Source organism: Pocillopora verrucosa, chromosome 10 (assembly GCF_036669915.1).
Source record: "Pocillopora verrucosa isolate sample1 chromosome 10, ASM3666991v2, whole genome shotgun sequence".
NCBI classification, from domain to species: Eukaryota; Metazoa; Cnidaria; class Anthozoa; order Scleractinia; family Pocilloporidae; genus Pocillopora; species Pocillopora verrucosa.
In genome coordinates this window covers 6,636,959-6,663,349 of record NC_089321.1, presented here as the reverse complement: position 1 = coordinate 6,663,349, position 26,391 = coordinate 6,636,959, and the positions used below count along the sequence as shown (strand labels likewise).

The window sequence follows — 26,391 nt, the reverse complement described above, 5'->3', positions numbered from 1 at the left end:
CGTATCTCCTTTTTCTTAACAAACCGTTGTAACTTATCCGTTCCAGTTTCCACAAAGTGACTTCATTTCTCCTCATCTTTGAATTCCGATTGTGAGGACTTCCTCACAGCAAAAACATCACGAACTTACCCCTAAAACTGTTTCAAGTTTTCCTAAGTATACAGATGGTCTAACCTCGTCTAATTATTATATGACCATCGCGTGACATTTGTTGTGTGGTGTGTGACAGGGGAGTTTGCATCTGCGCTTGCGCAGTACGAGCGCTAAATTCAAAATGGCGCATTTCAATGGATTTCCAAAACCAGGAAACAATACTTTCAGACCGCGATTTTCGTCTTTCCAAGGTCGCCCTCACTCAGATCTGGTTCATCCACCTCCTCTTATGGGTGGCCCACCTCCAAGAGTCCAATTTCCCTCTCAGGATTTCCCAACTGGCGGAGGCCTCATTCAACAGACTCGACAACCATCACAACCCCCGAGACTATTAAACCAAAACTCTTCTCGACATTTTCGAGGTTCCGAAGCTGCGCAACGATTTCCAAATTCTAAGGAAAAGCTGCACAATATACTACAAGGAGCTCTAAAGGGAAATTCACTGTCTTTCTCAAACAAACAAGTGGATTTCAACTTTTGGCAGTCCACCGTGAATATACCCTGGCCAAGACCAATGTCTTTTGGTGGCGAAGGTTCATCTAAGCGAGAAGCTGAAAAAAATGCAGCTGCACTTGCTTGTGTTGAATTGGAGGTAGGAAGACATATAAATGTAAAGATTTCGGGAAAGTCTGAGAACAAATTGAAAGGTCAAGTTACTTTGAGATTGAGAAGCTGATGGAAAGGAGTTAGGAACTTCAGTACAGCCTTTGAAATCCTCCCCACTAGCATATTTTCAATACTAATAAAGGTAGTGAGTTTTTAAAGAAGCTGTGGTGCTGCATTGGTGGGAGAGTAATGGCAGGGTAATTAATTATTATCAACTGAATTGATAACAAAACTATCCCAACAAACTAACCCTATACACCTTAACATCAGTAGCATATTCTCAATACTAATAGAGGGGGTAAGTTTCTAAAGAAACTGTGGTGCTGTGTTGGTGGGAGAGTATAACAGGGTAAGAATAATTAACTTTTACTCTTTCTGATGATCCTGTTAAAAGAAATTAGATATCCATCATTCATGGGGGCTAAATTGTTATATGTGGGACTATGGATTGGGCTGTGGCTGTGTTGCATAGAGCCAAATTTATTTTGCAAGGCAACTGTTTGGGAATTAAAGCAATTAAAGCAGAGAATTACAGAAAATAAGTGCACCTGGAAATAAAATATTGATTCCACATTTTTTTTTTTGGTTTGTTTGTTTTTTTGCAAAAATCAAAGATACAAAACTATGCATTTGATTATAGCTGGATTTGCATCTTGTCTATATGTCAATGGGTCTTAATGAACCGCAACTGGGTTTCAAAATGCCTTGTCATCTATCTATTGATCTTGACAGAAACTTGGAGTTGCAAGTGTTGGAGCAGCCAGTGTTTTAAAGAAAGAAGCCATGGAGAACAAAGATGAACCCCGCTGGATTTACATAGATGATGAGAAATTGTCTAAAGTTGAATCATTTTTGTTAAAATACTCAGTACTCAGGCAGCAACCTTATGAACCCAGAATTCAGCAGCAGATATTGCAGTGCCAGCCAGCTCAAGTAGCTGAAAAATCACTAGGACCTGTCAATGAAATAGTGTTACCTGGAAGCAGTCATGAGAGTTATTCCCAGTCTGTATCAACAAACCCAGAGGAGTTTAAGCAAGACCCTGTTATAGTCAAGGAACATGATTTTTTAAACTTTCCTGCCCAAAACACTTCTGAATCATTTATCAGAAAGAAGACACAATACAATGCTGACAGTTTTGCACCTTTTAATTCTTTTACCACATCTTCTGTAGTAAAAGATGTCTTTAGTGGTTCTCCATGGAAACCATTATTTTCAGAGCAACACAAGGAACTCAGCCGGCAGTTGCTTCAGGAATTTTCAAACAGGCAAAATATGCTGAGGTCAAGAAATTCATGCTTTAACAATGAGACAAAGACATTGCCTGTTGCAAGTCACAGGTATATTGTGGTTTCTTAGCCTAAGATTATCCTCAGGCCATCTAGTCTTGTTCCCAGAGACTTTGTTTACTTGACCAGGGGTGGATGTTCACTCTACTGGGAAATGGTTTGGAAATACTCTTTCACTAAAATATTTTAGTAGGTAGTGTACCTTGAAAGGAAGGTGTTGGGGTGAAATTGGCTATTCTGACAAAACATGAATTCAAGGCCCATTTCTTGTTGATGCATTTTTGGATTCACAAAACCAAGAAAGCTGCAATAATGACAGGTTGTCAATGATATTATGCATATTCAGCACTTTTCAGATTTCTATGTGGCATTTATTTAATTAAGTTGTTTTAAACCAAGAAATAAGTAATTTTTACTTATAACTTACCTTTTTCACCCCATGTTTTTAAGGGAGAATATCACTGAATTGATTGAAAGAAACCGTGTTGTTGTTATCTCTGGAGAGACAGGATGTGGTAAAACTACTCAGGTAAGTTGGTATCGATTTCAGTTTAATTTATCTTTTGCTTATTTCTTTGAAGGGTCTACTGAGACAGTGGAAAAATGTTTTGCAAATTAAACTTTGGTGAGGTAGCAAGACTGTCAGTTCTTCAATTAATTTGGCATTGACTTGTACTATACCAGTGCACCTGATAAGTTGCTAATGTATGTTTAAAAAAGAAGAAATAGTAACTTGATCATTAACATTTTCACCCCCAAGAGTGATTAGCATCTAATTTCTCCTTGATATATTCCCTCTGAATCATACATTAAGGTCGCAAGAATAAAGGAAATGATCCTCGATTAAAGAAGCTCTTGATTGTTAAACAAATTCTCCTTGTCAGTATGTTAGAGAAATTCATAGAGAATAGTATTGAGAATATGGATACTGATGTTAGGGTGGAGAGGGTTAATTTTTCCTGTCTTTGTGACTCATTAGATTCCTCAGTTCATTCTGGATGATGCCATACAAAAAGGCAAGGGCTCAGCCTGCAACATTGTTGTTACACAGGTACAATTGATCAAAATTTTTATTATTAATAATGCAATAAATCAGTCATTTACCCTTATTTTTTTTTTTACAGAAAAGAAAGCAGCAAGTCATTTACAAATAGTGATACTAATAATTATTTGTCCTTACCTTTTCATGCAAATTATTTGTACCCTTTGTATTATTTTAACTTGTTGATATGCGAAGCATTGGAACAAGTAATGTGGGGATTTGAGGTGCAGTTTTTGTGGTATTTACTTGGTCTTAGGAGTTTGGGAAGAGCATGCATCTTGTTAGAGATAGCTGACCTAGAAGTAAGAAACCAGTGAGGAATTTGGATTGCATTAATGCTTTTTACTTTGTGAGATGGCATGGATGCAAATTGCTTAGAAACCCAAATACCATGTGGCTTGAACAAGTTTAATTAACTATCAAAACTGTGGAAAACATTTTTGGCTAAATAACTCTAAATAAAAAGAAGGTAGAAAGAAGCAAAATGTAGAAAAACTCATGCCTTTCAGTGTTGGGAAAAAGCAATGTGTGGTTTATTGCTAACAAATCAATGCACATGTATGTCTTAGAATGGTGACATAAAACAATGCAGCAAAAATGTTAAGGGAAATGCAAAGGCACACAGGTGCTGACACATAATGTTTATTGCTCTTGTTATTTTTACAGCCACGTCGTATAGTGGCCATGTCAATTGCAGAGAGAGTGGCCTCAGAAAGGGATGAGATACTAGGAAAGAGTGTGGGTTACCAGGTATTGCCTCAGAGGACCAATATAGGTGACCTCTATTTTGAGTATTGTTTCAAATGATCATTAGCATGGACTCTTCTGCTTGTTACCTAATGACATGTTACTGAAAAGAAGATCACCTTGCATATCAAAGTGCTACAGTCAATCTATATCAATTCGATTGTGTTGGATATCAAGTTTTACAGTCAATCTGCATCTTTCTGTACATATTCCCTGCCACTTCTTTTCATTTCATGACTGAAGTAGCCAGAAGAACCTTTTTTCTTTTTTTAAGTTAAAATGTTTTTTCTTCATCAATCGTGTTTATTGTTGGTCAATGTGGCATGTTTCACTGTCAGGTTAGACTGGAGGGCAGACTGCCATCACAGAAGGGCTGTGTACTGTTTTGCACCACAGGAATACTACTCAGAAGAATGCAGAGTAATGCCTTTCTTAAAGGCAAGTGATGCATTTTAAAATTTTTTTATCATAAAACAAATGAAGAAAATTTTTTCTCCCAAGTCAATTAAAATACATCTAAGAGTTTTTTTTAAAAATGCTTTACTTTTCATGTTTTATCTCCTTTGTTGTATTTCTTTGACAGGTGTCAGTCATGTCATAGTTGATGAGGTGCATGAGCGGGATATCAACACAGATTTTCTTCTGATCCTCCTTAAAGATTTGCTTGAAAAAAACCAGGACATCAAGATCATAGTGATGAGTGCAACTGTGAATTCGGAAAGATTCTCACATTATTTTCGAGGGTATCTAGTGAATTCAATTCTCTTTTTTTTGTTTAGATAGGGGTTTACATGTAAACAATGAATGAAGAATAGAGAATGACAGAAGCCCCAGACTGAACCAATATGGTGTCTTAAATTACTGTGGAGAATGCACTGCCTTTTCTACAACATTTGCTAATGATCAGATGTTCTAGTCTTCTTGGATAAATTGTAGGCCTCATCTCCTGCATCTTTTCTGTACTGGTCAGCAGGGATGTTAAAAAACTGATGTCCTTCAAGCAAAGAGTAGAGAACATGGCTCCCAGTGTTGATTGGTGTGACTGGGCAAAATTTTCTGTCATGAAAATTGTGAACTGCTTAATGCAGTCTGATGTAAGGCATATTAGAGCATAATGCAGTATATGAAAACCGCATCACCATCAGTTGGCACAGAATGTTTAACACAGGCTTTGGTTTTTTTTATTATTATTTCGTTATTTATTAATTTATATTCAATTACTTATTTTTTATAAATAGCTGTCCCAGTCTGGTCATTCCAGGATTCACTCATGATGTGACAGAATACTTTTTGTCAGAGGTCTATGAATTCCTGAGCAGAACACCTTTATCCAAACCTGCAACTGTCAAGAGCAAACGGTTCAAGCCAGATTGCAGTTCTTCACAGGTTTTTGTCCAAAATGTAGTCATAATTATATTACTTTGTAAGCTTTAATGTTTGTTCAGTTCCTCAGTGAACCCAGTTCAAAAATTGTTACCCTAATATTAACAACTATTTGAAGGAAACACAAATATAGAAGTGAAATTCTGTTAAATTGAAATACTCTGTTAACCTAAACTAGTGTCAAATTTCGAAAGTTGTGTCTGAACTTTAAACGAATAAAAGTTATAATTGCCTTTCATACATGTATGCTTGAGTTAGCCAAAATAAACTCACTTTTCTGTCACATTAATTTTAAAGAAGAACTGTCCAGTGGGCCTCCAGTGACTCAATTTCTACTTTCCTCTGTTCTGTCTGGGTTTCATTTCAAAGCCCATTGTCACAAATGGGTAGTGTTTGCTGGTAGTTCTCATCCTTGCACCAAATTTATCTCCCTGGTCCTCCAGTTCCCAATCCCCTCCTCTTGACCAAGCCCCCTCCCACCCAACCTTTCACTAAAAGAAACAACCCTTAATTTTTTTAATAAGCATGCCAGTTTCCCTAGTCAATGTTATGTTTAGTATGACTAACCATTAGTGGCCAGTCCAAGGTTTTTTTTAAACAGTATGAAGATAACAAACTTGGTATATAAATTGAAGTTATGCTTTTTTTTTCTCTCAACACCCCAGCCCAGGTTTAATGAAAAATGTTGCTGTTCCAGCTAACCTTTGAGCTTTTCTTTATTCAAGGTATTACTTGTCTATGTCAACAGTTTTCTGTGTTTTTTTTTAAGCCTCATTTGCACAGCTGTTTCTGCATTTTGATGTGTTTACATGTGCATGTTTATATGCACATATGTGTGAGCAAATAAATTTTACAATTGCTGAGCTTTTCTGTACATGGACTCATCAGGTTAGAGAGGTAATTGGGATAATCTCATCATTAGCTTGCTATTGGAATAAATCCAGTGGACTAAATTCTAATTTTCCTATTATTGTTTTTTTTTTTCTTCTGAATTTTCTATCAATTTGTACTAAAAATCTGTTCTTTAGATGCTGGAGCTGGGGTGTTGAGACACCTATTTTTCAAGTAATAATAATCCCATAGTATCACTGTTACTCTGGTTGTAGTGCTTTTCTTTTATGTATTTACAGTGTGGCCAGCATATTTGAATTGCTGTTATGACGTTGTTCAGTTGTTGTGATGGCAAGTTGCTGTCAAAATCAATAACTCTTTTACTTACCAGGCCAGCAAGGATGCGGACAGCCCTGAGGCAGATGCCGAGCTTGTTACTGAGACAATTCTTTTTGTGTCTAAGAACTACCCACAGGTAAGAACAACGTAAAAAGCATCATTAACAACAACTTAAACCTCAGCAGAACAGCAAACAGTACGTTGTTGCGTGATCGCGGAGAATTTAGCGAACACGATGACCGCAAGGAGGTTGGGATCGAGCGTGCCTTTAATACTTTTTCGGTAAACAGTAGAAACAAGCAAACAAAGCAAACATACCAAAGAAAAAGAAATAAAACAAAGCAAAACAAGAACAAGTCGTAGAAAGACTAGTTTTGCATGTTCAGTTATAGTAATTACTTGATTCTGTTGTATCCTTTCAATTTAATTTTCGCCTGGGTTCCACGATGACTAATTGTGTCTTTTACTGTCAATAATCATTTCCTCTTTGTAAGTGAACGTCATCCTTTTTTCGACAGGGAGCCATATTATGCTTTTTGGCTGGATGGGATGAAATCAATGTTGTTCATGACATGTTGTTATCCAGGATCAGTGATGTACGTGAGAGGTTACTTTGATTTTGTTTTAAGGAAAATCGTTTTTGGTTCGTTACACGACAAGGTTAACTCTTTACAACTTAACATTGGTAGGAATATTCTCTAAACTGTTCTCTATACATTTCCTAAGGTGCTGACAGGGAGAATCTATTTAACAATCAAGAGCTTCTGTAGTTGGTGATCATTTCCTTTATTCTCATGACCTTGGGGGATTCAGGGGTAATAATGTATAAATTAGATGCTAGTCACTCTCAGAGATTGAGTGTTGTAGGGTGTCAGGCTTGTATCTGATTATGAACAAAACTATGCAAGGGAAAATTTTCTCCTTGTTTTTCTCTTTGTTGTTCTCTTTGTTTCCTTTGGGTAAATTTCTTATGGTGTAAATTTTATTTGTATTTGAATAAATAATTCTTGTTAAATTGTTTCAGAAATCCCAATTCCTTGTGCTACCACTCCACTCCATGCTTCCAATATTTAACCAACGAACAGTGTTTGAAAGGTTTGTTACATTAAGGGTAAAGAATATCACGTTAGAGACAATGAACGCAGGGACCCCACATTTTGCTCGAGTCCTAAGTTGTATTTTTGTAAATTTATCGAAACATTAAATTTTTTAGTAAAATGTCGCATCCTAAAGGGTTGTGCCATCATAGCAGACAGCTTTTTTCAACCTTCCGTCGTCTACAGTAACTTCTTGTACGTTTTTGTACATAATTAATAGCAGTGAAACTGTCCTCAAAAGGAGTCACGTGAAGAAGAATATTTCACAGTTTTGGGGAATCGATTCGACTGCGATTTGATCTAAAACTTCGACGAATCAATTAGGCTTGCGAGCGCTGATAAGAACTATGGAAGTTTTCTACCGCGATAAACCTCCAACACTTTTTAACTTAAATACAGAGTATTATTTAATTTAGGAGGCGAGTTTAGCAATTTAGGGGAATTGACTCAAAGTGATACTTGGCACTGATATCAGGGCCTGCGTTGATCCTGTTTCTATGGGTTCCCATGCAGTGATAATTATCAATTTAAACTGACTACATACCTAAGTTCGCTTTTTTCTTTGAATCCTGGGATTTTCTCATGCGTGTAAGTTATGTTTATCATAATTATGAAAAATATATATTCCTAGCCTTTTTCCATACCGTAAAACAATCAGAAACTAAAACCAAGAAAGATGACAAAATTAATGGTGAATTAGCCTTTTTTACATTCTTTTAAAAGTTTGTTTCCTTCCCAGACCACCTGTTGGAGTACGCAAGATTGTATTAGCGACCAACATAGCAGAAACTTCAATAACTATTGATGACATTGTTTACGTTATAAATGCTGGCAATCACAAGGAAAAAATTTATGATACAGGAAAGAAGGTGAATCAAATTATCAGTAATAATAAGCCATATTTCCACCAGCCGGTACCGCTCGTCAAGGGCACTCGCCAAGACGAGATTTTTTCGCGCCATAGACACGGGCAAAATAGACTGGTCAACAACGTTTAAGTTATGTTTAGACTCAATGAACCTGATTTTCCAAAAATTAAGTAACCTTTATCTCATTTGTTTCTTGGATGTTTTTGTAGCCTATTCCAGGAGTTTAGTTTGTAAAACAGAACACGACTGTAAACGACGCGATAGTAGCAAGGAGTGAAAAAACGACAAACTTTGCTCGGTTTTTTGTTCATCTGCTAATAACGCGCCATTTACAATCGCGGTCGGGTTTACGAACTGAATGCCTGGAACAGGCAAACGTTTTTCTGAGTAAATAAAGGTGGAAAGGCAGCATGGGTTTTCCAACATGAAAGTGACTGCTTTGAGTTCCTCTTGCGTCTGTGTGGATGTTTCCTAATAATAATCGATAGGAATCTCTTTTAGACTGTTTTCGATGAAATGTCGTTAAACCAAAACCAGAGAAATCACAACAACCAATGAGAAGAAAGGAAAATATCACAAGGAGCCAATGAGGATTGAAAGCACAGTATGTAAATTTCTTGAAGCGCGGGAAAATGCGAGTGGCTAAGTCGCAAATTCTTCAGAAAATTCATCAGCGCCACGTCACAAGAAAAGTATAAAGCTCAATAATAACGATTGTTGTTTGACGTCAACTGTTATTTGTTAGGTGTCCTGTTTGATGACGCACTGGACATCTCAGGCTAGTGTGGTTCAGAGGCGAGGCAGGGCTGGTCGTTGTCAACCTGGTTTGTGCTTCAACCTCTTTACAAGACAACGTTTTGAACATATGGGTATGTGTCTGTATCACAACAAGGATCGATTTTACTTTATTTTGAAGGGTGAAACTCAGAAAATTGTGAACTCTTTGTTTTGATTCTGATGGGTCAGTTGTGTGCTGCTACTACATTCATCGTAAATTGACGTGTGGCCGGTGCTAAGAGCTTGGTTTGTTTTCTAAGGGACTTCCCTGTTTTCAAGTTCTGCATTTGATTCACTGATGACTTTCAAAACAAACTCTGATCTGTTTGTGATTTTTCGCCCATTGTATTGTTTATTTTTGTCACTTTTCATAGCCCCGTACCAGTCACCTGAAATGCAAAGAGTTTCCCTCGAAGAGATCGTCCTTCAAACAAAGGTACGGAGTATGCTTTCAGTTGATAGTCGTTAAACAGTTTTCCAAGGGAACACTAAGCTCTTTGCGTAAATATTGTAAGGGTAATATATTCTGAATAACGTTCGCAGATCCAATCTATAGACGAATCCTACTCCGTGCGGCAATTTTTGTCCAAGGCCTTGGATCCTCCGTCACCATTTGCCGGTAAAATGATGTTTCTTTTCCTATATCAGTCAAGAGATCGTGCTCTTTTCGATTCAATCTAAGCTTAATGTAAATTTTAATGGAGAACTCCTCATGTACTACTGAACAGTTCAACTGCGCTGTTGCCTATGTTTTGAACGTTCTAACCAACTTGCTTGTGTCTCGAATTACAGTTCACAATGCAATAACACAGTTAGAAGAGATTGGAGCAATGGATACCAAGGTACGTTGAACTTTTAAGTACAGGTAACAACATGATTTCGAATGCAATTTGGTGTTAATAAGCACGAGTAAAATTTTCAAAGACAAGTTTTTGAAAATTTACAAGTGCTTATTTACACCAAATTGCACGAGACTAGTCAAGTTGTTTACTTGTTAATAATTTGCATGAGAAACGCATCACAGAAAGTCAAGACGGACAAAATTTTGGCAGCGCGCGTGTGCTATTTGTAATTTGCACTTGTGTTACAACTTTGCACCTGTGTTACATGAAAAATGCACTCGTTTTCAGCCAATCAGGCGCGCGTTATTTAAATTACTGCAACAGTAACACCGGTGCTATGTAAAATGTTTTTGGTTCTAATTTGATAGTACATTAGAAGTGCATGGCAAATTGTTGAGATTTCAGTTTATTACAATAATATTATTACAATGATCAGTGAACGTATAATGAGCGCGTATAGTTTAATGAATGATGAAAGGAACAAGAACCTTTTTATTTGGTTTAATGGCAGGGGCTCGAGCTGCTAATTAGGAAAGTGTGGCAGATTGTTATGTCAGCTTCGTTTTAGGGAAGGATTGAAAGATGTCTTAAAACACCGAAGATATTTTCATAAAGCTAATATCACTTCTCATTTTTACGACAGGAGCAATTGACGCCGCTTGGAAGACACATGGCGCATTTACCCGTCGAACCGCGAATAGCGAAAATGATTATATACGGTGCTATTTTCAGGTGAGTGGTAATGCACGGGGAAAGTGCCTGAGTGGTTCGGCTTTGCTTTATACTTTTGTCTTAGACGCTCCACTTGCCGAGACTCTTTGCTCGTAAGAGCTCAGTCTTTTAAAAGGAATTCTAAAAGAGTGACTGAATCAGTCAACAATGCTCTTCAGTTTAAAGAAAGAGTTTTAGGTTCAACCTGCGCAGCTGAAGTTTCATTAGTGTTTGTCGACGCAACACTGTAGTCAGTAACCCTTGACACCCTTAGATATTCTCATGCATATTCTTTATACATTTCCAAGGTGCTGGAAAGGAGAATCTCTTTAACAGTCGAGAGCCTCTTTAGTTGATGATCATTTCCCTTATTCTCGTGACATTAATATCGCTTAGTTTTTTCTTGTTCTCGCGTAGGTGCTTGGATCCGGTGTTGACCATTGCAGCGGGCCTCAATTATAAAGATCCATTTGTATCGCCGCTCAACTTACGAGAGCAGGCTGATCAGGTAAGATACTAGCTTTCTAGTTTCATCAGTTTCACATAAACTTCAAGACCAGAAAATGGTTAATAGTGATTATGGGAATTTGAAAATCTAATACATTTGTTATATCCGTACATGTGGCACGCTAAGATCGTACAATGCAACATGGACACTTAATCTACGGTGAGGAAAGATTCTTATCGTTTGATTTCTTGCCGCAGTCTCGCAAAAACTTTGCCGGCGACAGCAAAAGTGACCACGTGGCACTGCTGAATGCTTATAATGGTTGGTTAGAGGCCATCAGTCGATCTCAAGGGAAACAATTTGTTCAACAACGATTTCTTCACTGGGGCACTCTCAATATGATACGCGGTAGGTACCAGTTATCCACTTCTAGTACAAACGTTCTAAACGTTCCTTCGTCTAGTTTACTCATGAAAATGTCGATTACTCCCTTGTAGTTTCTCAAGGAAAGACTATCTTTCTCCCCATCCTGGTAGAAAAACCATGGCAATAAGCTTTGCGTGAAAGTTTCTGTTCCAAATTGAGATAACTGGGATTGTTTTGTGCCTGAAATGTTTTGTGTTTTCCTCTAAGCTCCGCTAAAGGTATGAAATTTAGGTGGTAATCATGCGTTGGAGTTTCTCTGGCATCTTTGGCTGATCGTAAAGCGGTTACAGGGGAAAAGGGGGACATAGAAATTCTGAAACTACAAGCTCTGTGGACATATCATTTCAAAACTCTCTCCATTCTTTTTTATTTCATTTGACTCCCGAGATCGGAATAGATTTGCCTCTTCCTTAAGACCTTACATCTCTTTGTAGGAAAATGAGTAAAGAGAGTTTTAGAAGTTACGTGCGAGTCACGGTTTGATAGTTTAACGGTTAGGCCTTCTGTCACGATACTTCTTTTGTCTTCCTCTTGTCAATTTTATGTGTGAGAGAAAACCGAGTTTTCCTAGAGTGGAATGTTGTTGATATTCTCCTTCTAAGAATCTCATAAATCTTTCAACAAGCAGCGTGACTATTTGATCCTAAATACCTGACAGCAGCTGTATATTGACGTTATATTTTTTCCGTTTAGTCCTGTATTTTGTCAATTACATTCAGTGTGTTATCACTCGTCAAAAATACACCTTTGTGTCGTATTTCAACTCATGTTATGCTCTATCGCGTGTAGCACTTGTTTTACAAAGGCATGCCTCTCCTGTTTGATTTTTTTTTGGTCATGTTAGAAAACCTTAAATGTAAAGTATATTAATTTTTCTTCATGCTTTATCAACTTATGTCACGGGCGTGGAAGGGAAAGATCTTTGATAGTCACGCGCTTGAGAGGATGAAGATCCTTATGAGTTTAGCCGATTTGTGGTGAGATGATCCAGCGCTAAGTTGTAAATAACGCGATTATAAGTTAGGCCATTGGTAGGTTCATATGTGACTTGCGCCCCTCTTACTGCCAGCATCACCGATGTCGAAGGCGTCGTGTGAGTAAATAAAATAAGAACTGAGATTAGTGCATTTTATTCCAGTGGACAAAACGAACGATAATTTAGCGATAATTATAACTTTCTTGGCACTCTTTGACGATGTCACACACATGCAGCCGTCTAATCCTGAGTGGGATTAGAGGATGATCTAGGTTTTTGTAATGTAGGCCTGTCCCTGAAGTTACTTTCTGGTAAACCTCTACGCTTAAATTACCTATGAGGAAAATCTTACAGCACTGCCCTCTTGAGATAAAAGGTTGAAAATAAGGGAACTTTTCCGAACCGGAAGATACCCGCCCTGCGTTGGTGGGCCTACCTCTTCCTCTACTTTGACCTCATCATTTTAACACTTTGAAGCATGTAACGATGATTGTCAACTCTGACTTTGAATGGTCCACGACTGAGTCAGCTTCGTTAAGCCATTTTTAAACTTGTGTCTCGGGCAGGTTACTCAACTGATTCAGTGAATGTTGAAAGTAACCAGACGGAAATATCGTCAAGTTTTTGACTGCGTATGTCTTCAAGTTTTGCGTTCCATACTTTGACACCGGAATAAAATCTCCGTTTTTGTCTAGCGTGTATTTCCTCCCTAGTAATTTGAAAATAGCTGTTCGTACTTCTTTTGAACGAAAACAGTACACAAAAGGGTTTAAAGATGAGTTAATGTAGACTATCGAAGCCGTAATTTTGTAGATGATGTTCAGCCACAGGCTGCCCCCTTCGAGCAATCTTACCACAAGTGTAGTGATAAACGGAATATAACAGGCCAGGAAAAGCACAATTACGTAGAGCATCGTCACCGCGGAGCGTTTAAAGCTATGAATATTTATACCAGGTGGCGCAAGATGTCTCTGATCGCGAGTTTTATTCTGAAGTTTTCGCACTTGATGATAAATACTGGAGTAGGCAAAGATCACAATTGCAATGCTGTTCACGTCCATTACAAAAATGGTAAGCACAAGTATGTTATACGGGGCACCTAAAAGACGTGCCATGATCAAAGCCGTACACAGAACCCAGAAAAACATGACTACGGTCAAAACTCGCGGAATTGTAACCAATGCCTTGTATCTTAAGTGAAGTTTTATTGCCAGAAGCCTCTCAACTGAAATGGCGGATATGACCAAGAAAGAAACGCCAGCGCATACCCAAGCTAAAGATCCTGTTGTGGTAATCTTGGCGATGCAGAAACCGTCAGAATTTCTTCTTATTTCGAAGATCATTTGTAGAGCGTACATCGGTTGAACGATGGCGCCGACTAGCAAATCGGAGAGCGCTAGGCTACAAAGAAGCGTGTTTGACGGCGTTCGGAGCGAACGAGTTCTTTTCACGGCCATAATAACTAGAATATTGCCCGCTGTCGACGTGACAGAGGTCAGCAAATTCACTACAATGAGGATAACGTTAGTTATAAAAGTTTCCCTTGTGTGGCTCCATTCTTCTTCCAGATGATAGCACTGTATCTTGATTGTTTGCGCTTCGACGGACGGAGAACTCATCGTGGCGTTTTGCATGACGGAAATGTTTACTTGTGGCGCGTACGTCTTCTTATTCGAACAGCTTACGTCGCTGATGAAATCAAATGTCACTCATGCCTTCTGAATGTATATGGATATCAAATCAGCGACGGAAGCGCGGAAATCCTATCTCCTCACATGTAAACGAGACGAGAACTTACTCAACTTTCAGATGAAATTTATGACTGTTCTTGTCATGAAAGATTTCGAAAGTGCTGAATTTGTCGGCTGGGGGGGCAAGTTTCGGATTCTTAGGTAACTGCTATGCTAATTTCTATTGCTTATAATCGTAGCCGCTTTGCTGAATCCCCAGAGGTGTGACTGTGTTTCCTTTTGACACCAAACGGCGACAGATAAAAACATCCTTGCCAGACTGATGTGATCTTTGTTCTTTGAGGGAAAGTTCCGGCTTCAGAATTTCTTTCGAAACCAATCACTATATTTTACAAGACGTTTTTGAACTAATCCGATCAAAGGTTCCTACCTTTTAAAGTACCAAATGCACTTTACGTGTCTCAGATGGTTTTGAAATGCACCTCGTTGGAGTTCTTTCGTTATGACGATGATGATACAAGTAGGGGGCTTGAAGTAGTTCAATTTCCGAAGTTTTGTGTTTTTAAAAAGGCAGAGTCCTTCAGAGGCACGTTTTTCCAGAAGTTTCCTCGTCATCGAACCAAATGCTTTGCAGTAATTTGTCCGGTTGGTGCTAAAATGCCGGTCGTAGAAATTCCCTCCGCGATAAATCACGTTTTTAAGAGTTTAGCTGGGCTTCCGTTTTTAGGCATGTTATGAAAAAAGGACGAGTCCTTCAAGAATGAGTTTCGCTTGAGTTGAAAAATAAGTATGGAAATGAATATCACCGCGGAGTCCAGTTTAGATTAAGTACATTTCTTATTTGCTTTGGCTATCATCAACTTTTACGCTGAACAAACATTGCCATAAGTCTGTGGCAGTTTCGATAGCGAGATGCTTATCAAGCCGGTAAAAAAACCTTCTCTGTTTCAACAATTGTCACCCGTTCTCTTTTGCCTTCGAGTTGTTTTTACTTCTTGCGGTGCACCTGGCTATGCTGCGTGATGTATTTTGACTTACAAGGCGGTAATTAGATTTGTCAGCAAACGCAAAGAGCGGGTAATGCGGGCTAAAGACACGCGCGTTTGAGAAATATATCTAATTTTTTGTCTTCTATTTATTTTGTATTAATCTCCTTTCGAATCGTTTTTGTTAGATTAAATGTTGTTCTTTGTCACAGCCTCCATGTTTACTTTTACTGAAGACAAAGGGCCGGCAGACTTCCACGAAAGAATTTCGTTCCAATAGTGTTACTTGTCAAAATTTCAATCGGGCAGTCTCTAATATCAACGGTACAATATGTGTTTTTAATTTATTTTTTATTTTATGGATTTATGATTCATACTAACCCGGGGTTATCTTCTTCGTGCCGATCGAAAGTGATGTGAATATTATGATTGTCCAAAAAGCAATAGATTGACTGCATTATTTATTCATGGCGTAACTCCAAATAAAAACTATATATTACGAAATGAAAGTGGAAATACTTAAAACTTGGTCACGTTACAATTTTGGCTTTCCCTCACGTCCCAATTTTACACTAAAGAACACTAAAAGTAATATGTTTAGAGTCTCAGCTGAACAAGCTTTATGCCGCGATAAAAAATTCAAAAATGAATACTCATATTTTCGCTCCATCCCACGCTCATGTCAGACATTTTTTTTGGAAAATCTTTCGTAAGCGTTTGATGCTCTTCTTGAAAAGGCAAACATGCACGAGTGGTTTGGATAAAGAAGGCCAATGTTTGAGAAATAAAGAAAAGACAAAAAAAAGCAAAATAATTAAAAACACTCCAAGTCGAAATGAATGCTTCTCCGTATATTTCAATTACATTATGACCGTCTTTAGTTTAAGTTTTTTCCTTTTATTCTTTGTCTTTTCTTCATTTTTTAAGTTCTTGAGAGTTTCCATGTCCCTCTTTTTTTTCTACCAAAAAGTCCCTTTTGTTTGGGTTTCCTGTTATTTGAAATTTAAATCGTGTTTAATGGCTTCAATACTGTGTGTCGATCACGAACGCACTTTCCCCTTTTTTGCATTGCTAGGTACGCGTGACCAATTTAGCCGCCTGCTTCATGACTCGGGCTTAGTTTCAAGCTCCAGCAGTGATGACACGGTCAATTACTTTTCTGGAAACATGGAACTGGTTAAGGTAAGGAAGTTGTGTTGGCACAGTTTTTTGATTTATCAATTCCCATCTACGAGAGAAATATCCGTGTGAAAATTAACGTTGACGAAAACTTGACAGCGACACGTTTCCGCAATAAAATTTGGCAAGCAATCATAAGTTTTTCTTTTAACTATGAATTTTTCATTATAATATATAACATATGTCCTCTTTACGCTAATAGATAGTCACGTATGGAATTTTTACCTTGAATGAGAAGTAGGTCGACTTGATAATAATTTGACCATGTGCAGAAGAAAACTGTTTTGATAGAAGATTTGAACCGTTTTTGAGAAATACCTGAATTTGTCCTCGGAAACATTCTTGTCGCTTTTCTATTCGTTTCTTATTTATTTAAGCTAGAAATAGTTTGTATCAGATCAAATTGTAAATTTCAAAGCCGTTTACTCATCTAAAAGCAAAATTAGTTAGTTGAGGTGGAAAATGTGCTGACTAGTATTCTGACTATCTAGCGTTTATTCGTTAATTACCTCAAAAAGGATATCTTCAATTCATTTTTTTTTTCTTGAAACTGACTGCTCTGTGTCACGTTTGCGGCGAGTGAAGAGGAGCGAAGACGATAAGCGGGCGCTTAAAAACGGTGGGGTGCGGCTGTGCCCTCCGGCAAAAGTTTCGCTTGTCAGTCTGGAAGGAAGAATTTCCAAATGCTGGTCAAGTTTCCAGAGTGCAAAAAATTTGCAATTTATTCAAGGAAAATAAGAGAAAAAAACGACGAATTCTTTACATTTTGGTATAATTTTCAATCAGTGTAGTTTTCACAAGTTCATGGAAATTAACTCTCTTGAACCTACTGAAAGTATGTATATCCGCTTAAATTCTTCGTACGTAGGCGATTTTATGCGCCGGTTTGTTCCCCAATGCTGTTAAAGTTGGTCTTGCCTTGGAGTCAAAAGGTAGAGGAGGAAAGAAGCGAGTCAGGGTTGGTTTTCGAACTAAGTAAGTGGAGCCTCCCCTAATCAAGCTAATTTTCAATTACAAATGTTCCTTGAAAAGGTTTTCTTTGAAGAGTTGACATCTCCTCGCCTTTTTTTAAAGCCTTTTCACAGGCTACAAGAAAACATAGGAAAAAAGCCTTTTCCACGCGTTCAGTTAATAAAAAGAAGCGCGATAGTCGCGGAGGACCGAAAAAATCGAGTGAGGCTTGGTCTGGGGGCGTAATGATGTGACCCAAGCCTCTCTCCTTTTCGCTCTGTTGCTACAAAATTGCGCCGTTTACTATTTCGCAATTTTTTTCCCTAACTGAGCGCCTGGAATAGGCTAATACCGTAGTGAGTGTTTTCAAATTTATCTGGGAAGTCGAATGAGCCTGGTACCCCCAAACTGCGTTTGTGTGGTTTCCCCTTACCATGAGCAGAGTAAAACCCAAATTTGGTGGTAGTTTTTGTGGTATTTTTTTACTTCTTTGTAGATCTGATGGAAGAGTCGTATTGCATCCTTCCTCGGTAAATTCTGACGAGAAACAATTTCCTAGCCAGTGGCTTGTGTACCATGACAAAGTAAGGGAAAATTTTGTTGTCTTAACCATGCAACATCTTGTAAATGACGTGCTAATAAAAATGACGTCGTGTCGAGTCGCTGTTTCTCGCTTTTGACAGAAGTTGCTACCACAGCGATTTTTTAAAGAGAGAGAGAGGAGAGGTATGTGAATGAAATGTTTAGAAACATTCTACACATCCTCGTCGGCCTTTGGTTCTCAAATGTTGATTTTTTTCTTAGGTGAAGTCCTCCCAAGTGTTTATCCGTGACAGTAGTATGGTTCATCCTGTTGCTTTGATCTGTTTCTCTGGAAAGGACGTAAGCGAAATTCATCAAGGTAATATAGTTATTCAATGCGTCATTCACCATCACTAATAATTCCTCAGTATCATCCACATCTCCAGTCTGTTTTTTCTTGATTCAAGGCTACCGACTTCATGCATTTTTTTTTTAATTAATTGACGGTGTTGTCAAGTTCACTTCGCTCTCTGATTGGTCCGCTAGTTTTTTGTTGATTAATGGAACGTTTGCGAAGTTTCAACCATCTAATTTAGAGGAACTTGTACTCTTAAATGATCCATGAGACGTTTGTTGGTAGCGTTATTTGCTATGCGGCATTGTTCTGAATCACCATTAAGGTCACTTTAGCTCTGATTTCACGATGCTCAAGTGTTGGCCTTGAGACACAGATTTTAGGAAGGATTAAATCCTACTTCGATTGTATTTCAGAGCACGGCCCTTCAGCACAGCAGCCCCGTGTTACACTGGTGGTGGATGGGGACCACTGGATGGCGTTTTACTGTACGCCAAGGCTGGCCCGAGTGCTGCAGTCCATTAGACGGGAGATAAACAAGATGATGGCTTGTAGTCTTTCAGCTGCAGTTACAGATGACGCGCTGTTTTACTACCACGGCAAGTTGATGGAGACTGTGGCCTTGTTGCTTACCCTGCCAGTACAGAAACCTCTCTCATCTTCCCCTTGGTAGCAATGACTTCTGTGAATGCTGAGGTCACGGTGATACTGTCAGTAGTGCTCCAAAGAACTCGAGACGTTTGATACTCCATTTAGGTGTCGGTCAGTGCAGCTCAAGCATAGTTATTTTCAAATCGCCAGACGAGTAACACTGAGCTCCGCAAACCGGCACTTTAACGATAGAACCAGAAACATCGTCATACAATCTCTGTAAGGGTATGATTCCATTGACCCCGACAATTAATCTCGTAAGATTTTCTCAGAATGGAAAGTACACGTAGTGTTATACATCAGTATGGAAACTTATCATCTTATTTTTTGGTATTTTGTAGAATCAGATCTTTATTTCCTTTATCCAATGAAGATTAGATTAGAAGTATAATCCTTGGGCCGATGAATTGGGCTTTAAGAAGCTCTTTTGAGTTTGCCAAACTTAAAATACCTTGAATATATCTCTGGCTTTTTTTGTTGTTCCCAATAAAAACAACAGGTTAGAAAAAGAGCCATAAATATCAGAGTTACTTCGTGAGAGTTTCGTCACCAGTCCATAGTCCCTTTGCATTCGGTTTACCAAGCTATCCTAATTCCTGCTTGGTTCATTTTTACCGTTTTATAAATTTCACTCTTAATCAATAAAAGGTGCCTCTTCACACGAGTTCACTGCCTCCGGTGATGTCCTAAATCAATCCTGTGGGATTTAAAATCTGTATTTGTATAAACGTTTTCTTTTGATTCAATAGGTTGCCACTGCTGCACATCACTCCAATGAAACCCCTAAATATTTTACAGTTCCATTGAACCTGGAACGGGGGTACCCCTATTTGAATGGCGTTCAGTGGGGAGGGGGGGTAGAGTCACAGGGGGGGCTCATGAAAGGGTTCGTTGCTTTCTGTCTAAACTGATCACGTTCGATATTTCTACGACTTACTAGTGCCCTTTTAGTTAATTAGAGAAGACTAGATCTCTCGAGACAGATTTTTACTGTTGCTTCTACTCTTTTGTTGTTTATTATTCTTGTTTGTGTGTTCATTGTCGTAGTTGCTGTAGACGCTTTGTACCGTTTTGAATATTTGTTTGTCTTTTGTCAAAACAAAAATCTCGGCGTTTCAGAAGGATTGGTTAGTGACTTATGCAGCGGGAAGATAGAATCGCAAAACTTACGTCTTCTCAGCCGCGTGACATGTTACAGCCTCCACATGGGGAGAACCATTGCGTGACAGACTAGCCATAGACACAAGATGCGATTTAAAGCCTGTTCAGGTAGAGAAATCTAATAAAAGCCCGAGAGGGGTCAAATGACTTCAAGTGTCGTTTCCTAGTACTTTTTGACACTCCCTTACGGACCCTTATTCTAATCGAAATTTTGTTTTCCTTGGCCAATATCCAAAACTCAAGCTGTGTTCGATTACCGATGGTTGGTTAGAATTTCTGTAATTTTTTCACGCAAACATCTGCTCAAACGTAAAAATTGCGTGATCACATACATTAATTGCGGCTAAAGTTAATCCGTCCTTTTATGACCAAAAGTTGTATACACAAGCATATTTTCACTAAGTCTGTACTTGGTTACTTATCCATAATGATTTTAGGTTAATTTGATTGACAAAAGGTCCAAGTGAGAGGTAAATAATATAAAACACATACCGGAAGAGCAGATAACCGTAACACCTCGTTGCGTAGCAACTTGAAACAACACCACACGCGTGCAGTTAATGAATGCACACTTGTGATGTCAAAATGTGAAGAGTAAAACGTTCGGATTTTAACGTATCTGGCGATAGGTTAGCACCTCGTTCCGAACAGGTTTCGCTTGGCTTTGAGTTTCACATCCTTTCAGTGTAACTTCTTAGTTGTCTATGGCAGCATTGGAATCTCGAAAGTGTGGGTTTTTCTTTGAACGAACCCAGTCTTAAATAGCTTAAACAACTGTTCGTTCGCTCTTCCGGCGAATTGACATAGTGTAATTTTCTCTTAGTGCCGGGAAAAATATTTCCTATCTCGTCGATTCGTCGCGATGTTACAGTCATCGATAAGGATTTATATCAAAGCGGAAGAGAGGTGAAGTTTTCTTCGACACCAAGAAACAACAAAAGAAGTCTGTTTTGAGCGAAAACAGAGACAGTAAGCGAAACCGATCAAAGATGGCGGCCACGAAGATAAATTTTGCCGTACGATCTGATCACGAAGTTAGTCAAACATCAAAGAAAGTTACTTTCTTTATCAACGGGGATCGTAACTTTAAGGGCCAAGTCATGGTAATTACTCCAAGGCGATTTCGAAACGTGGACATGCTTTTGAATGAGTTGTGTCGTCTGACGCACTTCAAAGACTTACCCCTGGGAGTCCGGTATCTATTTTCCCTTGAGAGTGGCATCAGGGTTGACACATTGGATCAGTTAATTGACGGGAAAGCTTACGTATGCTCTTCACACTCAAGCCTAAAGAAGATTTCATACGGAGGAAAGCCTGCCATCGCCATCTGGAGCTCAAAACAACACATCGATCTTCCTGATATCCAAGGTATGCATCACAGCGAGCCAAAACGCCGGCCTGTCGGTGTTACGCCGGTAAGAGGTGGTGTATCTTCGAGGAGACGGGGTTACTCCGACCCAAGATCAAATCCAGGAGGCAACAATCGGTTGATCATCAAACCTAAAACAGTTCAGGTGATTAGAAATGGGTCGCAGAAACCCCGTCCGGTAGTAACAGTTCTTTTAAACAAAAGAACAGCGCAGAATTTAGAGCAAGTTTTGGACGAAGTAAGCAATTCGTTTGGAAACACTGGTGGTCTTAGCCCACCGCGGAAACTGTACTCAACATCGGGTCACCAGATTCGCGATGTGGTTGAGTTATTTCGGGACGAAAACAATATATTTATAGCCGTTGGAAGCGAGAAATTTAGCCGTGACGACATCACGGATATCATAGAGGATTTTGAGCAGAGGAACTCGAAAAAAGAAAATGCGAAACGAAAACAGTCGAGAAGTGGTAACGATGGAATGTCACAATCAAAACAAAGAAATACCAAAGAACACGAGCAGCTGGTCGGTAAATCTGTTCACAAAGCCGAGGAAAACAAGCTGCCTAGGCTTCCAGACATACATGAAAAGGTCGATAATAAACAAAGGCCGGAGAACAATAACAGAACACACTTGCAAGGAAACTCAAACCCGAAACGCGTTCATCGTGCTAAAAATGTGCATGAAAGAACTGCCGAGAAAAAGCCTGCAAACTCTGTAAAGTTGCCCCAAATCGGGAACGCTAATTTAGTTTCAAATTCGGAAAAGGAGAATGTAGAAAACCGAGACGTTTCTCGAACGAACAACGAAGAAAATGACCGAGTTAACGAATCGAGTAAGCCATACAACGTACGCGGAGAAGACGCGACTAAACCCAGTAGAAAAGTGTCCGTAAGTAGAAAACGTGAAAACGATAAAGTTGACAGAAAAACCTCAAAGGATGACAGTGGAATAACATCAGAAGAGGAGGCAAAATATGGTACTGTTACAGACAAAACTGTAGAAGATGTCTACGACATGGGCAAGAAAATCGGAGACGGGAATTTTGCTGATGTTCGTGTTTGCAGCGATAAGATAACCAAGAAAGAATTTGCGTTAAAAATCGTCGACAAGGCAAAAATAAGAGGGAAAGAACAAATGATTCGGGACGAAATAGACATCATGAGAAGATGTAAGCACCCGAATATTGTACGAATGTACGAAGATTACGACTCAACCAGGCATATTTATCTTGTTATGGAGTTAATCAAGGGAGGTGATCTCTTCGATGCAATTTCATCGTCGGTCAAGTTTACCGAAACTGTCACCAAAAATTACGTCAAAGACATCGCAAGGGCACTAGCTTATTTACACAAGAGAAAGATTGTGCACAGAGACTTGAAGCCTGAAAATTTGCTGGTTAGTAATAAAGCAATTATTGTTAATTCACGCTGAGCTACGGACTGTGAAAATACAACCGATGACTAATTTTTACTAATGTCAATGCTAAATTGTTGGAGAGTCAAACATTTAGCGCCTAAATGTTGCTATTGTGTTTCGAATACAAAGGCAGGAAAATTCATCGCCGCTATGTTTTGAAATCAAACAATAGTGACGCCTTGGTTATATTAAAAAACGCCGACTTTGTTTGAACAAATTTTAACAGCTTAAAAGTGTAGTGAGAGAAACCATGGCAACTTCATGCCTCCTGCGATACCGCTTAATTATGGCCAAAATGCTCCGAATTTAACCGTTAATTTTAGTCATTTTGATCGTCATACACTATTTCATTCACGTAGAATTATCTTTCAAGCGTGTCTCAATTTCTTTTCCCGGCGGAAATTACGGAACAATTTTTTAGTTAAAGAACAACGGAGCCTCATGACCCTCTCGTGAAGCAGGGTCTCCGGTCGTAAATGTTTACAAGGGAAGATCAGCAATTTCCATTCATGCGTCATTTCTTCATGTGTGCCCGGGTGTGTATTTTGCCAGACTTCGCGTAGTTTTCCTCCGCGTAAAAGATCAATGGTTGGGTAAATAAGCACCTGCTAAACTTAACTTACAACTGTGACTTTGATTATCTGGCATGAGTGACTTAGACTAACACGTACTCGCGAGAATTCTCGCGCGAGAGCCTTGGTACGTGTTCTAACATACACACTTCTTTCAGCGTTATTTGCTTTTCTTCCTCGTTCTCGTTTTGGCTTTCTTAGCATGACTCACAGGGAATGTTGCACGAAACATTTTTTCCAGAATTACACAGTATTTATAGATGAAGGTATTAGGGTTCCTTTCGGTTGTTTATTCTGAAAATATGTTAGCAAGGAGACTGACGGAATGCCTTATCTTTCTCTTATGCAAAAATGTTTCTCAACCGGTTCTTTTGTTTTTACCCATTGTTGCTCGGTAGGAGTTTTAGAAGCAAAAAGAATGTGAAAACACGCGCAACTTGATTTAAAGTTTCTTATAGTTATTCTTACGTGTAAATTGTATTTTGTTTTGGGAATGGTGGTTTATTTTTCCTTTTTTTTTTAAGCATGTTTATCTTTCGGAAATGTTTTCCCCCTCAATAAGTGAAAACTTCATAGTATTGTTGAAGACAGGATAAGAAAAGCAGTGATGTTTTCCATTAGTCATGGAAAGGAATAGACACCTTCGCAGCCGTTCTTTGGGATGTTGCGTAACGCTACCCTTCTTGGTAGAACATTGCGTGACATCTTAAAAGAGACTAGAGTAGGGTGGAAATGGGGGGAAAAGAAATCTCTTGGAAGTGATATCTCCTAACATGTAATCTTAACCTTGTCTTAGGTCCACAAAAAGCCCAGTGGTCAAGTAATTCTTAAGCTGGCTGATTTCGGGTTAGCAATGGTCGTCAAAGCACCGATCTTCACAGTTTGTGGCACTCCCACATATGTAGCACCCGAAATCCTTGAAGAGACTGGATACGGGCTCAAGGTAGACATGTGGGCCGCGGGTGTCATCACCTACATCATGCTCTGTGGGTTCCCGCCATTCCGCAGCGCCAAGAAAGACCAGGATGAACTATTCGATCTGATCATGGACGGGGACTACGAATTCCTCTCACCCTACTGGGATAACGTCTCCAGCGAAGCTAAAGACTTAATTTCCAAGCTCCTTGTCGTGAATCATAACAAGCGTTACAGCGCTGAGGAAGTGTTAGCTCACCAATGGGTGGGAGGCCCTGCGGACGTCTCTCTAAGTAGGGAGTATCTTGGTCAGAATCCCGCCGCTAAGAAGAAGTTTAAAGCTGCTGCATTGGCCGTCCAGGGAATGAAGAGATTTGAGAACTTGGCGGAGCAGTTCCAGCGTCAACGAGGGGAGAAGATTATCATCACGTGACAAGTTGGAATCTAATTTGCTACTGTCTGGTCAATTCATTCTCAGCACTAATTGGCGGAAAAGGTACAGGAGACGAGGTAGACCCCAGTGGCATTAAATATGACGCACAGAAACATAGTAAACTTTTGAAATGAAAACAAACACACAAACAAAACTCACCTTGATCATACATAGCTTGCGCAGAAGATCAACTTTTTCCCGCAATCTCCTCGTGTAACTTTGTCTGAGTCCGTTGGAGAATTGAGCAGTTTTTTAGAACATTTAAGAGTCGATCCATGTGGCGGGCTACTTGAAGCATTCGAATTAAGTTATTTCATCTAACGATTTATAATCCGATTTGTTATAGTCTTTGCATGGTTCTTGGGAACTTCTCACTTCGTTCTTACTCAGGAAATTGTTCGTTTGTAGTTACCATTAGTGAAACGATTGTTTCTATTTTGACATCGCAAACCAAATCTCAGTTTGATTTGACCGAGGCATGGTTAGTTAATTGTTGGATATTGAAGCAAGATAAAGAAAATTACATACTTATCAATCGTACAATCCATAGATGATAATTAATCGATAATCAATTCTCAATCTTTATAACTTTCGTATTCATAATTATTTCATACTAGTGCATTATAAATAGTATTTAAACGTTTATAAATCTTTTCGTATAGAAAATGTCGAGCAAATATTTTCAATAACTTAGCAACATGATCTCGCAAATAGTAATTATTTGAAATGTGTGAGTGATCATCTTACAATAGTACCGATTAATTACTCCAAGATATCTGATGATTTTCTGTGTTCCTATCCTTTTTTGAATAAACTCGTTCTGTCTTTTGTAAGACTTGTTACTCACCGTCAAATTTTGCATCTTTATTGGAAACAACATTTGTTTTCAGAAACTTTCATAAATTAGCAAAGCAATTTTTAAGAAAATTTGAAATTACTATTTGAATACCCTGATTTTTGGAATTTAAATTATAAGCATATCAGAATTTTAAAGCTCATGAAAGTGTATCCTCTATTGTACGAACAGAACTTAAGGATGTATAGTTGTTGGGGCATGATCAATGATGCAAATGTGGGTGATAGTTGTGCAAATTAAAATTGATTGATCATTTACATTTGGAGCAAGTTGACTCTCGTGTGGCTGAAATGCTTAACCTCCCCCCCCCCCCCGCTTGAAAGATCAGCATGTACATTCTCCATAGTAGTCTTTGTACTTTTCCTATGGCATTTACAAATATAGTATGGTTAAAAGTCAAGAAATTGCAAGGTTTTGCGATCATCTCTTCTCACGAGCCCAACATTTCATTCAGCGATAATACCTTAGTGAGAAATCAAGTGTTGGTCAGCCTCAGGGGTTAAAGGGATTATTCATTGAATCTTAGATAACGTCGACACAACTGAGAACAAGACAACTGAGATAAAAGCGCTGCTATTACCCAAGAACTGATTTGATATTCTTAATCTTGCGTTTGTTAAAATTTCCAAAAATATCAATTCCTAGACGTAAAATTTCCAAGGCCTTTGCAGGATGAATTCAAGCGAAATCTTAAGCAGGGATCAAGTCAACTGAACTTTGCTGACGGAGGGAAACTGCATTCGCCGCTTGCGGGTCGAAACAGAAGAAGTTGATTTGAGTCAGAAAACAATTGGAAT

The 26,391-nt window shown here is 38.7% G+C and overlaps 3 protein-coding genes across 3 annotated transcripts; 2 read left to right on the top strand and 1 right to left on the bottom strand.

The window, feature by feature from the left end:
• Nucleotides 1-269: 269 nt before the first annotated feature.
• On the top strand, nt 270-19,535 carry LOC131768700 (ATP-dependent DNA/RNA helicase DHX36). The gene is made up of 24 exons (XM_059084426.2): nt 270-745; nt 1,492-2,099; nt 2,499-2,577; nt 3,028-3,099; nt 3,757-3,840; nt 4,176-4,275; nt 4,421-4,580; nt 5,076-5,223; nt 6,443-6,526; nt 6,909-6,986; nt 7,415-7,485; nt 8,227-8,356; nt 9,102-9,225; nt 9,508-9,569; nt 9,677-9,752; nt 9,926-9,975; nt 10,619-10,707; nt 11,104-11,194; nt 11,392-11,542; nt 16,289-16,395; nt 17,261-17,367; nt 17,840-17,927; nt 18,148-18,244; nt 18,637-19,535. The coding sequence occupies exons 1-24, from the start codon at nt 275-277 to the stop codon at nt 18,891-18,893; spliced, it is 3,384 nt and encodes a 1,127-aa protein (XP_058940409.2). The 5' UTR covers nt 270-274; the 3' UTR covers nt 18,894-19,535.
• LOC131768701 (melanocyte-stimulating hormone receptor) lies at nt 12,693-15,219 on the bottom strand. The gene has a single exon (XM_059084427.2). It carries the CDS (start codon nt 14,168-14,170, stop codon nt 13,082-13,084), a length of 1,089 nt encoding a protein of 362 aa, XP_058940410.2. The 5' UTR covers nt 14,171-15,219; the 3' UTR covers nt 12,693-13,081.
• A 1,082-nt stretch (nt 19,536-20,617) lies between the features above and the next one.
• Nucleotides 20,618-25,851, top strand: LOC131768753 (serine/threonine-protein kinase DCLK1). The gene is made up of 2 exons (XM_059084480.2): nt 20,618-22,797; nt 24,187-25,851. Exons 1-2 carry the CDS (start codon nt 21,022-21,024, stop codon nt 24,736-24,738), a joined length of 2,328 nt encoding a protein of 775 aa, XP_058940463.2. The 5' UTR covers nt 20,618-21,021; the 3' UTR covers nt 24,739-25,851.
• The last annotated feature ends 540 nt before the right edge of the window (nt 25,852-26,391 follow it).